The sequence below is a fragment of the Podarcis liolepis genome (genome assembly GCF_965112155.1).
Source record: "Podarcis liolepis genome assembly, chromosome: 13".
NCBI lineage: Eukaryota > Metazoa > Chordata > Lepidosauria > Squamata > Lacertidae > Podarcis > Podarcis liolepis.
The window spans coordinates 7,203,944-7,221,995 of NC_139573.1; the positions used below are offsets into that span (position 1 = coordinate 7,203,944).

General features: G+C 46.2%; 2 protein-coding genes and 1 long non-coding RNA gene across 4 annotated transcripts; 2 read left to right on the forward strand and 1 right to left on the reverse strand.

The window, feature by feature from the left end:
* Positions 1–244: 244 nt before the first annotated feature.
* On the forward strand, positions 245–5,747 carry PSMB5 (proteasome 20S subunit beta 5). The gene is made up of 3 exons (XM_083471304.1): positions 245–547; positions 1,811–2,117; positions 5,269–5,747. Exons 1-3 carry the CDS (start codon positions 311–313, stop codon positions 5,565–5,567), a joined length of 843 nt encoding a protein of 280 aa, XP_083327430.1. The 5' UTR covers positions 245–310; the 3' UTR covers positions 5,568–5,747.
* Positions 5,261–9,270, reverse strand: LOC310691509. Its single transcript, XR_014518527.1, has 2 exons — positions 7,985–9,270; positions 5,261–6,002 (listed from the first exon to the last, which is right to left on the reverse strand). It is a non-coding gene; the product is annotated as an uncharacterized lncRNA (long non-coding RNA).
* LOC310691507 (uncharacterized protein C14orf93) lies at positions 6,982–17,895 on the forward strand. 2 transcript variants are annotated; one of them, XM_083471303.1, is made up of 7 exons: positions 6,982–7,060; positions 10,656–11,296; positions 11,995–12,240; positions 12,432–12,493; positions 13,057–13,160; positions 13,684–13,796; positions 16,311–17,895. In XM_083471303.1, exons 2-7 carry the CDS (start codon positions 10,775–10,777, stop codon positions 16,710–16,712), a joined length of 1,449 nt encoding a protein of 482 aa, XP_083327429.1. In that variant the 5' UTR covers positions 6,982–7,060; positions 10,656–10,774; the 3' UTR covers positions 16,713–17,895. The 2 variants fall into 2 exon arrangements, with proteins under 2 accessions (XP_083327429.1, XP_083327428.1); XM_083471302.1 differs by lacking the exon at positions 6,982–7,060 and having other exon boundaries at positions 9,413–11,296.
* The last annotated feature ends 157 nt before the right edge of the window (positions 17,896–18,052 follow it).

Here is an 18,052-nt window from a genome sequence, read left to right on the forward strand (position 1 = left end):
CATTGACCTATTTGCTTTCGCCGGGGCAACCGGTCTCTCAGGTCTAGCCTTGCCCTCACCTAAGATGGCGCCCGGCCCTTTATTCGTAGCAGCAAGCCTCATGCAACGGCGCTGCCCCCTCACTAAAAATGGCGAAGCCAACCTCTCACGCGCGGCGTGAAATGAGAACGAGACCGCAACCAAGATGGCGCCCGCCGCTTGCTTATACTGTATGCGTGCGGCTCCCGCGAGCCCTGCCCACACCAAACATGGCGCCCGGAGCCTATATAGGCTGTAGGCCCTGAGTCACGGTGACTAGCCCTTATCCAAGATGGCGCTGGCCAGCCTACTGGAGCCGCAGCAGCCCGTGAACAGGGCCGGGTTCTTCGGTTTCGGGGCCGGCAACGAGTTCCGACTCCCCGCGCTCGGCACCTGCCATGGGGCGGAGGCCCAGGCCTCGGGGATGCCCCTGCTTCTGGCGGCCCCTTGTCCCGGCCTGGACCGAGGCACCGCCGCGGGGGATGCCAAGATCGAGCTGCTGCACGGCACCACCACCCTGGCCTTCAAGGTGGGCGGCGGGGAGTGGGGGGGCACGCCCCTTGGGGGGCTGAGAGGGGGCGCTTTGGGTGCGAGTGGTGGGGGGTGGGATGCATCGCTTTGGGGGGGGTGAGCCCTACTTGGAGAAGACTCATTGAGACGAATGAGTTGGGTCCTCTCTTGAGTACGGCCAGCATTGAATTACAAACCATGGTTTTGAAACCTTTATCTTTGTTTGCTCAAAGCTGCTCTTCGCTGTTTTTATTATTTGCACGTGAAAGGCAAAGTGCAGCGTTTACAGTGTCGGACTAGGGACCCTCGAGACCAGGGTTCGAATCCCCAGTCAGCCATGAAGCCCCCCTGGGTGACTTTAGGCCAATCACCATCTCTCAGCCTCACAGGCTGGTGGGTGCTTGTTGTGAGTTCGTTCTGGGATTTATCATTCCTGTTTTTATGATGTTATTTGTGTTTTGATACTGTGTTTTTATGATTGCAAGTCACCATGAGATCTGTGGATGAAGGGTGGTATACAAATTTAATAAATAATATTGATAATTGTTTGTTTAATTAAATTTATATACCGCCCTTAATCTGAGGATCACAAGGTGGTTTACAGAACAAGTGGTACAGAATGTTAATGACTTAAAATATATAAGCTCTCCTGGGAGTAGGGATGACAAGAAAGATATCTGGCTGGTGGTGGCTGTAGTTAGTTGGGGGTGGCAAATAAGAGGCCTGAACCGGGTGTTCAGATATGTGTGAAGGATACTGGAGTCCATATTGGGATAATTTGGGAGAATAGGTTGGTTCAGTTGGGGACATAGAAAATTGGGAAGTGGAAGGCACACTTTGTAGAGAGGGATTCATTTGAAGGAAAGGCTTCAGGAAACAGAAGACCTGAGAAGTTGGGCAAAGGGTGGCATTGTCTTCAAAAGTCACTTTGAGATTATCACCTGGGTTTTCCAGAATAGAATTAATGGGCTTTTGATGTCTTGTGGGCACTTTTGAGGGAGAGGGATACTGGCCTCACAAACCCTGGTGTACTTTTGGACTGGTGATTCAGGTTGAGGCAGAGGTAGGCTGCTTTGGCAAATCCCATACTGGATTGGCAGGTGAATGTTGCCTCAGGATGGTATCTTATCACCTGGACCATGTAATGGGGTGTGAGGAACCCTCTTCCACTGGTGCCTTCAAGCAGGGTGGGCACACTTTGGATTGCCATTCATTCTGGTTGTGTGTATCCTTTGCGGTTTGTTCATCATGATCTTGACCTCTTGATTCCTTGATCCTCCAGTTTCAGCATGGTGTGATAGTGGCCGTGGATTCCCGGGCAACAGCAGGTGTCTACATTGCTTCTCAGACGGTCAAGAAGGTCATCGAGATTAACCCTTACCTGCTGGGCACCATGGCTGGTGGTGCAGCCGATTGCAGCTTCTGGGAGCGGCTGCTGGCACGGCAGTGTCGCATCTATGAACTCCGCAACAAGGAGCGGATATCGGTGGCTGCTGCCTCAAAGCTGTTGGCCAACATGGTGTATCAGTACAAGGGAATGGGGCTCTCTATGGGTACCATGATCTGTGGCTGGGACAAGCGAGGGCCAGGTGAGGACACCACATTTTTCTTGGGGGGGGGGGAGAGCTGTCATAAAATTTAAATGTCTTCTCCACTCCCCTGTCTTACTAAATTCTAAACAGATTTAGCCTTTGCACTATTTCCCTTGATCATGCCCGTACCCACACCTATGTTCTGGTGACTCCACAATCCTTGTCTGTATTTACATTGGCATTTGCTGTGGGAAGTGCTATACAGGCGGTGATAAATCCATTATGTGATGTGATTTTTTTTTATTATCTGGCACCCTGGGCTCCTTTGGGAGAAAGGGCAGGATAAAAAAATTAATGATGGTTAAGATTACCTTTCTGGGGTCCGGTGTTTTCCTGTTCTTGCTTTCTTCACTCAAAACTACCTTCTGAGACTCCCCAACCTTTACATTTGCATTGGTTTAGGACTAATTAAGGTTGTACCCCTACCTCACATGCTGTTTGAGTTTTGTGTTGGGTTTTCTGACATTGCATTTTGACACTGGGAAAAGAACATGCACTGGTTCTGAATTCTGCTGTGCATCCCAAGTGATTCTTTGGCTCCTGCTCTCTCTAGCTCACTTTTGTTTGTTTCTACTTCCTTGGGAAGCTACAGCACGTTAATACTCTTCATAGGTAAGTGTTCGATTCTGCAGGGAGGTGGAGCCAGTAACAGGAAACATACTGCCCTGCTAGGTGGATTAAAATATCTGGCAGATACCTGGATGTATTACAATCATACCTCGGGTTACAGCTGCTTCAGGTTGCATTTTTTCGGGTTACGCACCCGCTGAAACCTGGAAGTACCAGAACGGGTTACTTCCGAGTTTTGGCGGTTGCGCGTGCGCAGAAGTGCTAAACTGTGCTTTGCACATGCGCAGAAGTGCCAAATCGCAATCCATGTGTGCGCAGACGTGCCACTGCGGGTTGCAAACGCTGCGGGTTGCAAACATGCACCCTGCATGGATCATGTTTGCAACCCACTGTATTGGAGAAGTGACTGATTATCGCCCTATTTGCACCATTCATTGAAAGCAATATCACACCACTTTAAACAGTCATGGCTTCTCCCAAAGAATCTTGAGAACAGCTGAGAGTTGTTATGAGGCTTATATTCGCCTCACAAGAGCCAGAGTTCACAGAACAGCCAATCCCTCTTCCCTGGGAAGTCTTGAGAGTTGTAGCTCTGTGAGGGGAATAGGAGCATCCTAACAACATTCAGCACCCTTAACAAACTACATTTCCCAGGATTCTTTGGGGGAAGCCATGACTGTTTAAAATAGTCTGATGCTGCTTCAAATATATAGGACAGTTGGGGCCAATGTCTCACTTGTAGTCATAGCTGCACTTTTACAACCAACTTGCTAGTGGTGAGGTTATTATAGTTTACCAATTAAGTATCTTATTTTATATCCTGCTTTCTTCCATCTTGAAACTTAAGCTGATGCATGTAGGGCTCACAAGGGATCTCCCATTCAGGCACAGATCAGACCCCGACCTATTTAGCTTCTGCAGGGCTGCTGCTAGAAACTCTTGCAAAGTCTCTGGCTGTGTAAAAATGTGTCTAGAAGCAAGGGTGGTTGTGCCTCCAGGTTGAATATGCTAACTAGGGAGGTGGTATCTCCAGGTAGAGTGTGCTTGGTACAGCCATTGTTGCTTTGGTACAGCTAGCTGTGCCATGCACATGGGTTTTACTAAATGTTCCCCTACCTGGTTTCCTCCAGATACTTTAGTCCACAGCTGTGCTGTCTGGGACTGATGGGAGCAGCGGTCCAAGAATTCTGGAGGATACCAGGGAAAGGGTGTATGTACTAAGTTGACTGGGCTTGCATTTGTCAGCAGGAAAATCCCCACAGTCCCCACATAGATTGTTGGTACCCAGTACTTGTTGCCCATGAAGGCCTTCCTCTGGAAGCACTTGGTTGCACTAGCGTAGAATCACAGTGTGGTGATCCTATTTAAAATGGTTTTAATATTTGCATAGCAGACCATTGGGCCAGATTGGCTGCTCTCCTGAGGAAAAAATCCAAAGAATTTACATGGGCTCTGCACATTTTTAATTTCCTCAATGTTTGCACTGACTAGTCCCTTTGATAAATCCCTTTCTCATATGTTTATTTGTTACATCCTGTCTTTCCATGTGGAATACCCAATATATGGTTGGGGCTGAGAGAAGCTGCAGTCTTTGGTTCCCCTGAAATCAGTGATACTTTGCATCCAAGTATGCAAAGGACTAGGATATAAACCTTTCTGTTTTCCATTATTCCTCTGACTTAGGCATCTTGCATCATATTCTACATCATATTCTACTTTCCGTCACCTAGGCTGTGGTCTCAGTGCAAACTGCCCCCCCCCCGCCCACTTCTTTCTAAATCAGTGCCTACAATTTCAGAATATCCTAAAATACGTCTTCATTTAACATTCCCCAAAGGATTCCGTCACCCACCTAAACACTTAAAAGCAAAATTTTCGCAGGACCACCTTTCCCCTCCAGGTGTTGGATTGCAACTTCCATCATCCCTGACCATATGCTATGCTTGCTGGAGCTGATGGGAGTTGGAGACCAGCAACATTTTGAGGGCTACAGGTTCCCTATTTCTGGTGTAGGATACAGGACACATAGCTGTGTGTTGCAGCTCTTTTTTATAGAAAGGGAAACCCCAGTGTTTTCATTGTGAAGGTATCTGTGTAGCTTGTTCCATCAGGATGGGAAACTGATCTTGAAGGATTAATCCTTTTGGGTTTTGTCAACGGTCCAGGAAGGCTGATTAGAGCAGGGAATACCGGGCAGAAGATGCCTGGAGCTGTGGCCAAGTTTATCCTTGAGCTTGGTACAAAATGCATAGCTATAGCTCCTCCCAATAAACATACCCCGCCCCCCAGCATTCCAGTTGCCACATTTCCTTTGGATGTTGCATAGCCCCATGTTGAGACACTTGCAGCAGCATCAGCAACTGTAACACTTGGGTGTTGAAACTTGGGAGGGTTGCTGGAAGAAGCTCAGAGGGCTGAATGCTCCCTTCCATCAACCTGTTTAAAAACACAGTATAGAAATTGAGATCATTTTTGGAGGGGAGAAGGGTGTGCAAGGCAACCTTTGGTGCTGATACGATAATTGTAATCATTTTGTGAAAAGCCCCAGTAACACAAACTTCCCCGCCTTGCCTTTCAGGCCTTTATTACGTGGACAGTGAAGGGAACCGCATCTCGGGCAAAGTTTTCTCGGTGGGCTCCGGTTCTGTCTACGCCTACGGAGTGATGGACCGTGGCTACTCTAACGATCTCACCGTCGAAGAAGCCTGCGATCTGGCCCGTCGCGCCATCTACCAGGCTACATACCGCGATGCCTACTCTGGGGGCACAGTCAACCTCTACCACGTACGCCAGGATGGCTGGGTCCGTGTCTCCAGCGATGACGTGTCCAAACTGCATGAATTATATAATGACAAAGCTACAGAAACAGTAGCTTGAGATGATGGACTTTGGGAGAAAGCTGGGGTGCTGATTTGGGGTCTTTTAAGGGTTGTTGGCTGGAGGAAGGGCGGGACTCACAGATGCCGCTGTCTGGGAAGATGTCTCATGCTTGTAACCCACGTTTCATATAGTATTTGGTTTTTTTCCTTGTTCAGAATTAAACTTCTGCTGTCCAAACTGTTTTTTGTCTTCACTTGAAAAACGAGAGTGGGCAAGGGAAATCTTGGCTACTCCAGTCCCGTCAGAGGTGTGTTGTTGGCTTTGGATTCCTGCCAACGGAGGGATGCCTTGGAGGGGCAAACATGCTGGCTGCCTCTGTGGGCGTTAGTGATTGGGCACAGGAGGTGGGAGATAAATGTCTCTTGAAATTCATTGTTCCTAGGCAAGAAAGCAGAAGGTCGGCTGTTCCCACAGGCACTGAAGCATACGTGTCTGCCGATACCAAGGGAGGGAGGAAGTCAAACAATTGTTAAATAATTGCTCCTTTCCCCCATGATAGCCCACGTTACCTTCACTTGCATCTTCACACACGTTTGAGCAAGCCAGTCCCTTGCCTTTCGTAGGGATCCCACCCCCTCACCCAACCCAAATCTATGCTTGTTGAATGTTGACAGTCGCAGATGAAGAAGTGCATGCCAATATTAACCCATGCTGGCCCCCTCGCCAAGCATAGCCATCCCAAGTACTTTTATGCACTGTTGGATTTTCTGGTTCCCACCCAATTGACGCGAGCGATGTGTGTGCAGTGCGTAGAACCTAATGTGAACAGAAAAGGTTATTGCCAGCTGCAGGGCACCAGGAATAGAATGAACAAAGCAGCCAAGATGGAGGCGTAGTTTTGTAGAGAGACGAAAACAAAAGAAACCTTCCTGGGTAGACGGCCTTTCCTTTTCCAAATCTGCCCCCCCCCCATGCTTGTTTAGTGGGTGGAGAGGAAGAAAATTAGGGTTACAGTACACAACAAAATGAGTGAGGCATGGGCCATGGGGTTTCCTGGATTGGGTCGGGGGGGGTACAGCTGCAAAGGTTGAAGGGAACAGCTGGCCAGAAGGAGGAAGGCAATGAGATGAAAGCTGTGTGTACACAGGAGCCAAGGGGAGAGCAATAACAGAAACAGTTCAGAGTGAAATATAGAAGAAGAAACACGAGGGACTAGCAGGAGCATGAGAGGAAGGCTTTGAGAAACAAAATAGCATGCAGAAGTAAAGGGTGGCAAGGATCAAAGGGAAGTGTAAATTGGAGGAATAAAAAACAGCCTGATTGTACATGTCCAGGAAAGGGGGAAATTGGCAGTGCCCAGCTAGTCTAGGTGTCCCCTGCTGGGGCCCTGCTCAGGAATGCGTGTGCAGCTTTGGTGTGTGTTTGTGTGCGTACAGGAGATTGGCCAATCAGGGCAGAAGGGGGGAGCATGGGGGTGTGGCGGTTGGCAGCAGGGTGCACATCCTCCCCCTTTGCACACACACGAATACAAAGAGCTGCACGACCTTCCAGTATCCTTTTCCCATGGACGTGTGGGATGGAATTGGGGGTGGGGTGGGGGTGGGGGGAAAGGATCTGGGGAGGGATTGAAAAGGGAGGCACCCCAATCCCTTCTTTGGCCTTGCCAGGGAAAATATACGCCAAGGGAGAGAGAGGCTTGTATGTGGCAGAATGTGGGAGGGGGGAAAGCAGGAGAGCAGGGATATGCTTGGCAGAAAATATATGTACATGCAGGAACAGAGTAGCTTTGGAGGTTTTTGTACATGGATATAGCGAAGAGAGGGAGAAAGAGGTCTATATAATGCTTAGGAATGGATAAGTGTACAGGAAAATAGGTAACACTCAGATATCATAGATCAAAGATTAGTTTACCCCTCCTAGCCCTTTAACTGCTATGGGGCTTTAAAGAATGGGGGGTGGGTGGATACCTTTCTTCATTTTATTGTGGATGATGTGAGAATTTTAATGGGAATTAGTAGTGGTCAATAACAAGGCAGTTAGTCTGGATTATTTAACGCTGTGTAAAGTAATGTGATTTGGCTGTGATGCTGTAGAGGTAAATGGTGTTTTAAGAAGAGCGGATAGGAAAATAAGTGGAGAGGTGAGGCTGTGAGTATACTAATTAGGCACACAGGATGTGTGTCTACATGATCAGGCTTGCAGAGGAATAATGCATGCATCTGCAATGGATTTTTTAATCAAATATACCTTCTCTCGTCTCAATCTAATCATGCTTTTGTTTCTACAAGAGGGTGATTAGAAAAGGCACAGGGGGCTTATTCAATATCATTTGGGGTGACAAATATGCTAACATGCATTATTAATTCTTTTGTTCACCCTGTCAGGATTGCTGTAAAGCAGTGAAACGGTGAATTTCCTTTGGACCAATTTTTCATTAGTGACTGGCTGCGGAATCATTTTGGACTTAAATTAACCTGGAATAAAAGGGTTTTCTTCTTCTTTGGTAATCACTCGTAACTGAGTAAGATTGCCTGCCATGAACATGGTGGAGGCCAAGTCTGGATCCACACATCCTTCCACAGTGGAGACATAGGTTTGTTTCTGGGTGGGAGTAGATCACGGTGAGGGTTTGCCAAACATGCCTTCCTCTTAGCATGTTTCTCCCTTTCGTCCTGAGTTCGAGTGTCTTCAAAGCCCAGGACACCTTTGGTAAAGACTGTTCTCCAATTGGAGCGCTCGCAGGCCAGTGTTTCCCAATTGTCGGTGTTTATTCTACATTTTTATAGATTTGCCTCAAGAGTCTTTAAACCTCTTTTGTTGACCGCCAGCATTATGCTTTCCATTTTTAAGTTTGGAATAGAGTACTGTAGTTGCTTTGGAAGACGATAATCAGGCACTCAAACATCAAGACCAGTCCAACGAAGCTGATGTTGAAGAATCATTGCTTCGACACTATTGATCTTTGCTTCTTCCAGTACACTGGCATTAGTTCGCCTGTCTTCCCTGGAATAAAAGAGTACTCTAAGTGTTTATGACCCTGGGGGTGTGCTAGCCCTGACATTGCAGTGGGAACATGGCAGCTAATAAATTGGAGGATCTGTATAGTATTTTGTGTGGAAGGGTTGTGTCAGGTGCTTGGGAAGCAGGCGCTGTGAGGCCTGTCAATATTTCCCTCCCCTCCCCCAAGTAATAAATTAACCTTCACTTTGAAAGCAAGGGTAAATTAAGAAGGGAAAGACTGGCCACGTAATTTTTAAAATTGTGAGTGACACACAAGCCCATTGGGGACAAACAGCTTTGCTAGTCAGGGATACCAGCTGAGGGAGGACTTATGGGGGAAATACTTATCAGATACCCAGTAACTGGGTGGACAGGGGGGCAACAAAACCCAGCAATAAATTGAGAAACAATATTATTAGAAAATGAGGATTTAAGTGTGGTGGGTTTCTTATTCAAGGCCATGGTCAGTGCCCCTGTGTGCCAGGACTTGTGCCAGTGGTGCGTAAGTCTTGACATGACCTTGGGCCTGGTCAGCCATTTTGGAAGATACCCCAGTCAAGGCAACTTTTTTTGGAAATCATTTATTTTATACGCTGTTGTCGTTGGTGTGTAATTACTGGGTATTTGACATGTCCTTATATTGGATTTTAAAACGTAGAATATGACCGACGCCTTTCGCGGGGCCACGGAAAGGAAAGGCCTCGACCACCCAGTGTGGGGAAGGCGGCCTTGAAAAGAGCCCAGCCTCGTGGACCTCCTCAGAGAGCCCCCTTCTCCCCCGTCCATGTTCCTTTCCCCCGCCCCTCGCTCCTATCCCCGGGCCTAGGCGCCACCGTCTACAACCAATCGGCTCCCTCCTGCTCTTCCGCAATAGCCTATCGGAGAGCGGCGGGGCGGACGGAGGGCTGTGCCGTTCGTACACGACTGCGGCGCTCTTACTTCTCCTGCCCCCCCGCCTCCCCCCCCCCCGGAGGCTGCACACGCGGGATGGAATGCTGGGGAGCGTAGGATTCCAAACCGTTGGGCCGCAGAACTAAAGGAGAAGCCCCGGACACGTTTCCCGCCTTGGGGGTTGCGAATTTTAAATATGCAAAAAGACGCCTTGCATGAACTTTAAAATCACTTTCGAGCAGTTGAAATTGGAAAAGGGGAACAGCTTCCTAGGGATGGGGATGGGTAGTTTCCCCTCTCCGCATTACTTTCCATTATCACCTCAGACTCGGTCCTTTCCTCCGTCCCTAGTTACGGAGATTCAAAAACATTCTTCAAGGGCTGTTTGCAAGTGCTTTGCAAGAGCTGAATGCGCTGCTGGTTAAAAGCGAACTGTACTGTTGAGGAGGGGAAACAAACGTTGCACAGTGTGAACTACTGAAACAAAGCAGAGGTTTCCCCCCGCTTTTTTCTTTTGGCAGGGTCTCAGTGCTTCTACAAAGAAATTGGAAAGAGGTAGCCACAACCTGAACTGCTAGTTCAGCTCTTGAGTTCATTGCAGGACTTTGACTGCCAAAATAATCAATAGATATAGACTGTAAAAGCAATAAGATTTACAAGAGGTCAGCTGTGGGTTAATATAGATCCAAATGGACAAGTCAGGTGGCTGGAAGATAGTGCTGAATCCCTCCTAATGTTAATCACACTGAGCATAAATCTAGATTGGGGCTCACAAACTGATTCATAGTCTGTTGAGGGTTTTTTTTACTCAGGTGTTCTGTGGCGTGTCTGCCTTAAATATAATGATTTTTGATTGTATTTTAATTGCTTCTTTTATTTCTCAAATTTATTGAATTATAATTTGAATTCTATGGAATCCAAATTGTAATTCAGCCTGATACAATATAAGAAATAAAAGAACAAAGGAAAATGCAGTTTAAAATACAGCATCTAGCAAAAGGCATTACAACTGCATCGAGGGGTCGGGGAGGGGTAAGTTTCCGAACCACAGATTTAGACAGATTGAATGCAAATATGAAATGGCCTGCCCTGTTGGGTTTGGCAACAGCAGATCTGTATACAGAGGTTAGAGCCTAAATCTAAGCAATTTAGATGATCAGAAGCAGGTAGGTTCAGATGTACTACAACATGGCTGTCTGCTCCACTCATACTCTTAGAAATATTTCTTTAATATCTTTCCTCTTGTTTGCTGAGACCCAGCCTTCTGAGCCGTGCCATGGGCATGCCTCCACCGCAGAGCATTCAAGGCCAGATCTGAAGCTCGCCTTGCCTCCTTGGGGAACACCAAGAATCCCTCATAAACCTGCATCGTCATGTCATTCAGTGCCACAATTTTGTTCTCCCCTCCCAACACCAAAGAGGCAAAATGCTGCTGCTGCACCTGCAAGCAGGAGCCGGGGGCTCAGGCGACTACGCCGCCACCGCCACCTTCTTCATCGAGCACCCCCATCACGGTTACAGGCACTGGGCTAGCGGTGCAGTCTTCAGAGCAACTGCTCCATGTCATCTATCAACGTGTAGAGAAGGCAGTGGGCCTTGCTGAGGTGGCGCTGAGCCTGGCCAAGGCCAATAATGAAGCCCTGAGGCGGCTGGAGGAGGAAATGGGGACACTGCGCCGAAGGATGGCCCCTGTCGTCAAAGCCAGCCCCCTGAGTGGTCCTGAGGAGCGGCAAGAGGACAATGAAGAGCAGAATGAGGAGGAACAAGAGGCCGAAGGCTTCAGAAGTGGTGTCCAGGTGGTCATTGAAGAGCTGCGGCAGCTGGGAGCGGCGGCAGGGCCACCTGGACACTTGGGTTTCTCGCCTGTGCATCTGGGGCCTGGGGGGCTTGGCGGGGTATGTAGGCTGAAGATTAAGAGCTTCTTTGTCCCTCCCACCCCACAAAATACACACAGTCCCCATGTCCCTCCGGTCAGACACAGATGGGCTCATGAATATTTGATGGCATCTCTCGCCTCCTCTGCCAATGACCTGCTCAGGAGAGATGCATTCTGGGAGCCATGCCAAGCTCTGCTCTGCTGTTGTGGCCTGGGGTTGGGGGGCACTGGCAAGAGCTAAAAGTGTATGTGTATTTGTATATGTGATACCAAAGCTGGTACGGGAGTCAGGCTGGAGCTGTTTGTGATGATTAAGAGGCATTGGCAACGTTGTGATTGGCAGACGTTCTAGTGGGTTAGTGTTAGAATGTTTTCATATATATGGGGCTATGAGAAGTGCCTTTGAGCCTTCCATACCACTTGAGCCAACTGTGAACTTTTGTCGGTGAACGATAAAAAGAGGCTTTAAAATTCAGCTATGTGTTTTGACCATTACGCACTTGTGTTTGCAGGCCAATGCGTTTTGTGTGCGTGCGTGAAAACACACAAAAGAAGGTTTGGAGGAACTTTAAAGGATAGTAGAGCAGAGATAAATTAAAGGCCCACATTTTGAGCCAGAGCTGTAGAATTGGAATAGCAGCTGCGATAGGAAGGGTAGCTGCAGTTTGGAATCAAGGATATCATATTAAGTCGTACAAGTCTTTTTCTTGTTCTCAGGGAGCAGAAGAATCACCCGCAGTAGATGTCTCCATTCAACGGGTCTATGCCACACCACCTTCCCCCTCCTCTCAGCCTCTGGATGATCCTTCTCTCTCCTGCCCAGAGGTATCCCCCAACAGCATCACCTTGGAGGACAACATGCGCGGGGAGTCACGTTTCTCTTTGGGCTTTGCAAGTCTTCCTTGTAGAAACCGAAGCATGGGACAGAAGAATGCAAGGCGCAAGAGGGACTTGGTGCTCTCGGTTAGTTGCCTTAGATAACTGCCACATATTGGAGCTTGTGTCTCACAAGGAACTTGGCATGGGCCCAGCAGCTTAGACACTGCAAAGCTTATTTTAATTAACTTTCTGGGGCATGCTGCTCTGTTTTAATAGCTTGGGGTTTGCAGAGTTACTGTGGAGGGGCACTTATCTCTTTCTGTTTACTCTCCCAGAAACTGGTCCATAATGTCCACAACCACATCACCAATGACAAGAGGTTTGATGGCTCTGAGAGGTGAGCTCTGGGTGGGATTGGCAAATAAGATAAGGAAGAGTAACTGCAAAGGAAAGATAAACAACAAGTGTGGCTTCTCTTCTCACTGGGTTGTGATGGGAGAAGGAAGTTGCATGGATCAAGCCGGTCTTTTCTGCATAGCTAATAGAAGCACAGAAACACCTTTATTGATCTGGCAACCCATGTTCCTACTGAAATTAATCTTGACATCCTGAATAGTCAGCCTTCATTATTATTATCCCTTATTAAGGCACCTTAATAACGTACAGGTTATTAATGCTTATATAGGGCCATCTGTTTGCAACGTGCTTTATAAACTAAAAGAGGAGAGGTCTCTGTCTTAAGGGCTTGTAATATAGAATGCAACACATGGGATACAACAGGAAGGAGAAGAAGGAGAGAGTCACGGTAAAGATGGGAGAATAATGTGTTTAGGATTAGATTATGGTATGAGGATTTGGAGGTTGTGCTGAAGGCATTGCTAAAAACATGGGTTTTGAAGATGGATTTGTTCTAGTCTTTACGTTTCTCCATTCTCTTTCTCTCTCCCCCCCCCCCTCCAGCATTAAATCTTCATGGAATATCTCTGTAGTGAAATTCTTGCTAGAGAAACTGAAGCATGAATTGCTATCAAATCACCACAATTACACTGACAAAGAACTAAAAGGTAAGATGAGGGTGAATAAAAACACTTCACTTGTTTCATGTCTGGATTTTATTGTTAGAGCATACCTAGAACATTTTTACCTGTTGAGTAATCCTTATACACTTTGCTGGCAAATTTTACTCCAGGTCTGAAAATAAATATCTCTCTTGGTGTTCACTCTGGAACTTACTGCTGTTGTTGTTGTGATATTTGTCAGTCACTTTTCTCAGACAGTGACTAAAGTGACTTATGTTGGAACCAGTTCAGAATATCCAATGACAACGTAAAAGCACAGACAGCTATGCACAAAAAAGGCAGGATTTGCAAACTCTACCCCACTAAAAGAGGCCACAGTTGCCACCCTTCAAATTAGGAGCCCAAAATCCCAGGTAAAGAGAAAAGTATTTACCTTCTGGTGACATCGAAATGCTGCCTGTTCATATACATAGACACGCAGACATAAATATCCTCTGGTTACTCAAGTGTGCTTCAAGTTCCTGCTTTTCATGCCTGCAATTGCTTTGCCCACTTTTTGTTCTGTTAGGTGCTTGTGTGGCCTACTTTCTAACCAAACGACGTGAGTATCGCAACTCTCTGAATCCCTTCAAAGGACTCAAGGAGAAGGAGGAGAAGAAACTACGAAGTAGACGCTACCGGGTAAGGGACCAATCCATTATTCTGAGGAAGTATTTCTCCCGTATTATCTCAACGCTACATTATCTACCAAAAATAGTTTTTTGCCCCTCTTTTTATTTAAGCCCAAATGCATTCCTCCATCAATTCCAAAAATCACACTGAAGTGGAGTAGGAAATGGCATTTATATTCTGGTTAGAAACATAAAGAAGCAACACTGTATATGACAGGTGAAGGAATAGGTTTGGTGCACTAAGAAAGTTCTTAATATTTAGCTGGAATTCTCTTCCTTGCAATTTGAACTGTAGGTTCATATCCTATTCCCTGGAAATTTGCTCTGTCATCTATGACAGACCTTCAAATATTTAAAGATGGCTTCTTATGCTCCAGGCTAAACATACCACAACTCCTTCCAAATTTTCATTACAGGGCTGGTCTCTAGGCCCATTTCATCTCTGCTCAGCACACTCCGGTTGTTGAATGGGATGGGTTGCTTAACAGTGGAACAGCCCTGCCTCAGAAGTTGGACTCTTTGTTTTTTATGCCAAAGGCAGATGGCTATCAGGGATGCTATAGCAAAGAATTTCCTGCATTGGCAGAGGGATTCAACTTGGCCCTCCAGATGTTGTTGAACAACAACTTCCCATCAGCCCCAACAAGCTTGGCCTATGGCCATGGATGGTGGAAGTTGTAGTTTAACAACCTCTGGAGGGCCAGAGGTTCCCTATTCATAGATCTTTGGGGTCCTTTCTAACCCTGATTATATAAAATAAAATTTTTTTTCTTCCAGTAGCACCTTAAAGACCAACTAAGTTAGTTCTTGGTATGAGCTTTCGTGTGCATGCACACTTCTTCAGGTATCTGAAGAAGTGTGCATGCACACGAAAGCTCATACCAAGAACTAACTTAGTTGGTCTTTAAGGTGCTACTGGAAGAAAAAAAAATTTATTTTGACTATGGCAGACCAACACGGCTACCTATCTACTCCTGATTATATAAGGCAGCTTAGAACAGGCTACATGTAGTGGGAACTGCTATATATCTTCAGTGAACTATGTGATGTTGAAATTACTTCAAGTAAATATATGTTCAAACTGCTGCAAAGACATTCCATCAGTTTTATCAAGCAGTTTAGGTGTTAAATAACTCAGATTTCCTAATTAATAAGTTCATGTTTACTACTCAGCTGTGACTTTCATAACATTTGAGTTCTGACTGTTCTTGGATTCCAGCCATAACGACATTTCCTCAGACAACACCATTTCATTCCCCTTTTTATAACCTGATCCTAACTAAGAAGTAAATGACACTGTGTTCAATGGAGCTTACTCCTTAAGGCTGTCATCTTATGTACACTTCTTGCGAATAAGCCCTACGAACTGCAGTGAGACTTACATCTGAGTTAAATATGCGTATTCTTTATGGAAAGTTGCCAAAGGTAACCGGAGACGGTTTACAAAATGTTATGGAAGTTTTAGAAGTGATTTAACTGGTAAAATCCTTAATGAGTAGTGCTATCCTATGTCTGCTTAGAAGTCCTATTGACTCCAATAGGGCGTAATCCTGGATAGGTTAGGATTGCAACTGAAATGTCGTTTTTTAAAGACTGCAGTCTCATGAACATACATAAGGTAATCCCATTGAAAAAAGTGTAACTTCTGAATAAATACGCACAGGATTGGTCTGTTAGCAGGGTGAGAGGATTCTCTCAGTCAAAAATAAATTACTTGATCAAAGTTGTTAAACAAACTACTATTCATTCTAATTAGCTTCCTACCTAGCAGTTCGTTCCTAAGTGTATTTACTCAGACATAAGGCCCATTGAGTTCAATATGGCTTATTTGCAAGTGTCGGCTTCTAAGACAGCAGCCTAAAACAGTAAAAAAAAGGAAGAAGACAAAACCAGGGAACTGGATCATTATGTCTGCATCCCACTTGTTTTCCAATATCATTTATCAAAGCAGTGCTAGTCTTCCTTTAAAAAGAAAGAAAAATGAAGCCTGCCTCAGAGTAAAGCTTCACTCTCTTCTGAGACCTCCCTGTAGCAGAAGAGACTTTTCTTCACCCAGGGGAGCAGACACTCGGGCGGTGGGGCAAATGAGCCCATCAACCCACAGCTGCCAAGAGGTGTTTGCATTATAAACTGCAGGCCTTGGAGCATGTGTTCTATTTCTGCTGCAGAGACGATTCCCAAGCTAGCTTGTCAAATGCTGGGCAGCAGAAAGCTCTGATTTTCAGACACATGCCACAGAGCGGGTTCCACTTTTCAAAAGATACTGGGCAGCAAGCAAGCAAATTCTTAAGGTGGTGGGGGCCTGCAATATGGCAGGCCCGGGTAGAGCCGAGTTTTGGAGTCCTCCAACACTAGGGGGAGGACAAAATAGGGGGGAGGTATATGATAGAGGAGTTAGGGGGCAGGGAGAGACATTTGGGAAAGACAGACCAGTGAGGACAGATGGGGTGAGTAATTGCAGGGGCGTAGGCAAAGATGATATTCTTAGAATGACTAATTAGGCTTCATTTTGTCTTACCATTAGCTTTTTGCAAATCGTTCCGGGGTGGCGCGTCTGCTGGGCCCTGAAGAGCAGCGTTTGTGGCAAGGCGTGACAGAGGAGCTCATGTCAGATGAGGAAGACAGCCTAAGTGAGCCAGGTGTGTGGGTGGCACGCCCCCCACGATTCCGCGCTACCCCCCTCACTCAGCTTTGCTACCGACTTGATGCCAACTCAAAGCATGGCACCAAAGCTAACCGGGTTTATGGGTCGCCCTCTGACCGCCTGCCCTCCGCTGAAGCTCAGCTTCTGCCCTTGCACCTCTACAACCCCCATTTTCAAGAGGAAGGAGCCAGGGCGGGCACACCGCCTAGGCCGCCCAGCCACAAAGGCTTTTGTCCTGACCTCAGCTCATTCGTTGAGATCAAAGTGGAAAAGGATGAGTGACCTGAGAATGCTGATCGTGTTTAATATGGCAGCCAAAAGGAAGACAAGGAGAGAATACAGGATCACCACCAGCTGAACTCAGTATCTTCCCAAAGAGGAGGAGGGAAGCAAATTGCCTGCCATGCGCCAGGTTGCGTTTGTGGGCTGAGACGCATCTTCGCTCCATAAGGAGCTATTACATCTAGGTCATGATGGAGAAGAAATGAGGGATAGAGAGGGACACCACTGGGAAAAGGAGCCCTTGACAAAGATGTGGCTGTTTGGTCTATACCCAACAGGTTGACAATGTGAACATGAAGAGTACAACGTTGCAAAGGGAATTAAGTCTTTTCTGAGCCTTCAATAAAAGCAACCTTCAAACAAAAATGGGAATTTCCATAAAAACTGACTACATTGTAGACTGGGTGGATCAGAAACTTTGGAGAACCTTTCACAGTGCAAAACTACTCCCAGTTATACTATTGAGTTAATAGTAGCGCAAAAAAATGATAATAATGTCTGAGATGTTTTCTGAAATTATGGGGATTGCTCATTGCTTAGTGAAACTGCTTTTGGGACCACAAGAGTTAAGAGAACACTTAGAGTGCTTCTTGGTTGACTCTTAATTGATAGCAATGCTTTTAAATTAGAAACATTTAGTGATACCAAGTTGACTGTTCTTACCTGTATCTGTGAAAACATTAGGCAGGTGTGTATTTTATTCCTTCATAAACCTCCCCCCTACTTGCAGAGTTCCTATTCCTCCCTCTTGTTTGCAGGAAGAGTCAAAATCTTGTGTAGGAACGCGAAGAAGAGCTAAGAAACAACACTCCTGGTTTTTATTATTGCATTGTTGTGATAACTTCCCCTTTGCTAGGTTTCAGGAATGGCTCTCTATTGTCAAACTCCAAGTCCCCTACAACAGGAGAAAAAAAATATCTCTTTTACCAGCAGTAAAACACCGGGCTTTTTGTTTTTTTAAAAAAAACATTTGCATATGTTAATTCACATAACTGTACACTAATTAATTTCCAGAGGATTAGCTGTGCTAGAATGTTGCAGCCAAAACAGCGAAGAGTCATTAACACTTCATGCATCTGATGAAGTGGACTCTGGTTCACAAAAGTTTATGCCGCCATAAATGTGTTAAGGTGCCACGAGACTCTTCATTGTTCTTACCAAGTAAAAGTACGTGTTGACTTGCCTGGCTCAAGTTTTTAAAATAATTTGTTTCAAATTATCTACGCGTCAGTCTTACCACTGATCTGTCATTAAACTATGGAAATTGCTCCCACGGGAGGCAGTGTTGGCCACCAACTAATACTGGCTGTAAAAGAGGATTAGACAAATTCATGGAGGAG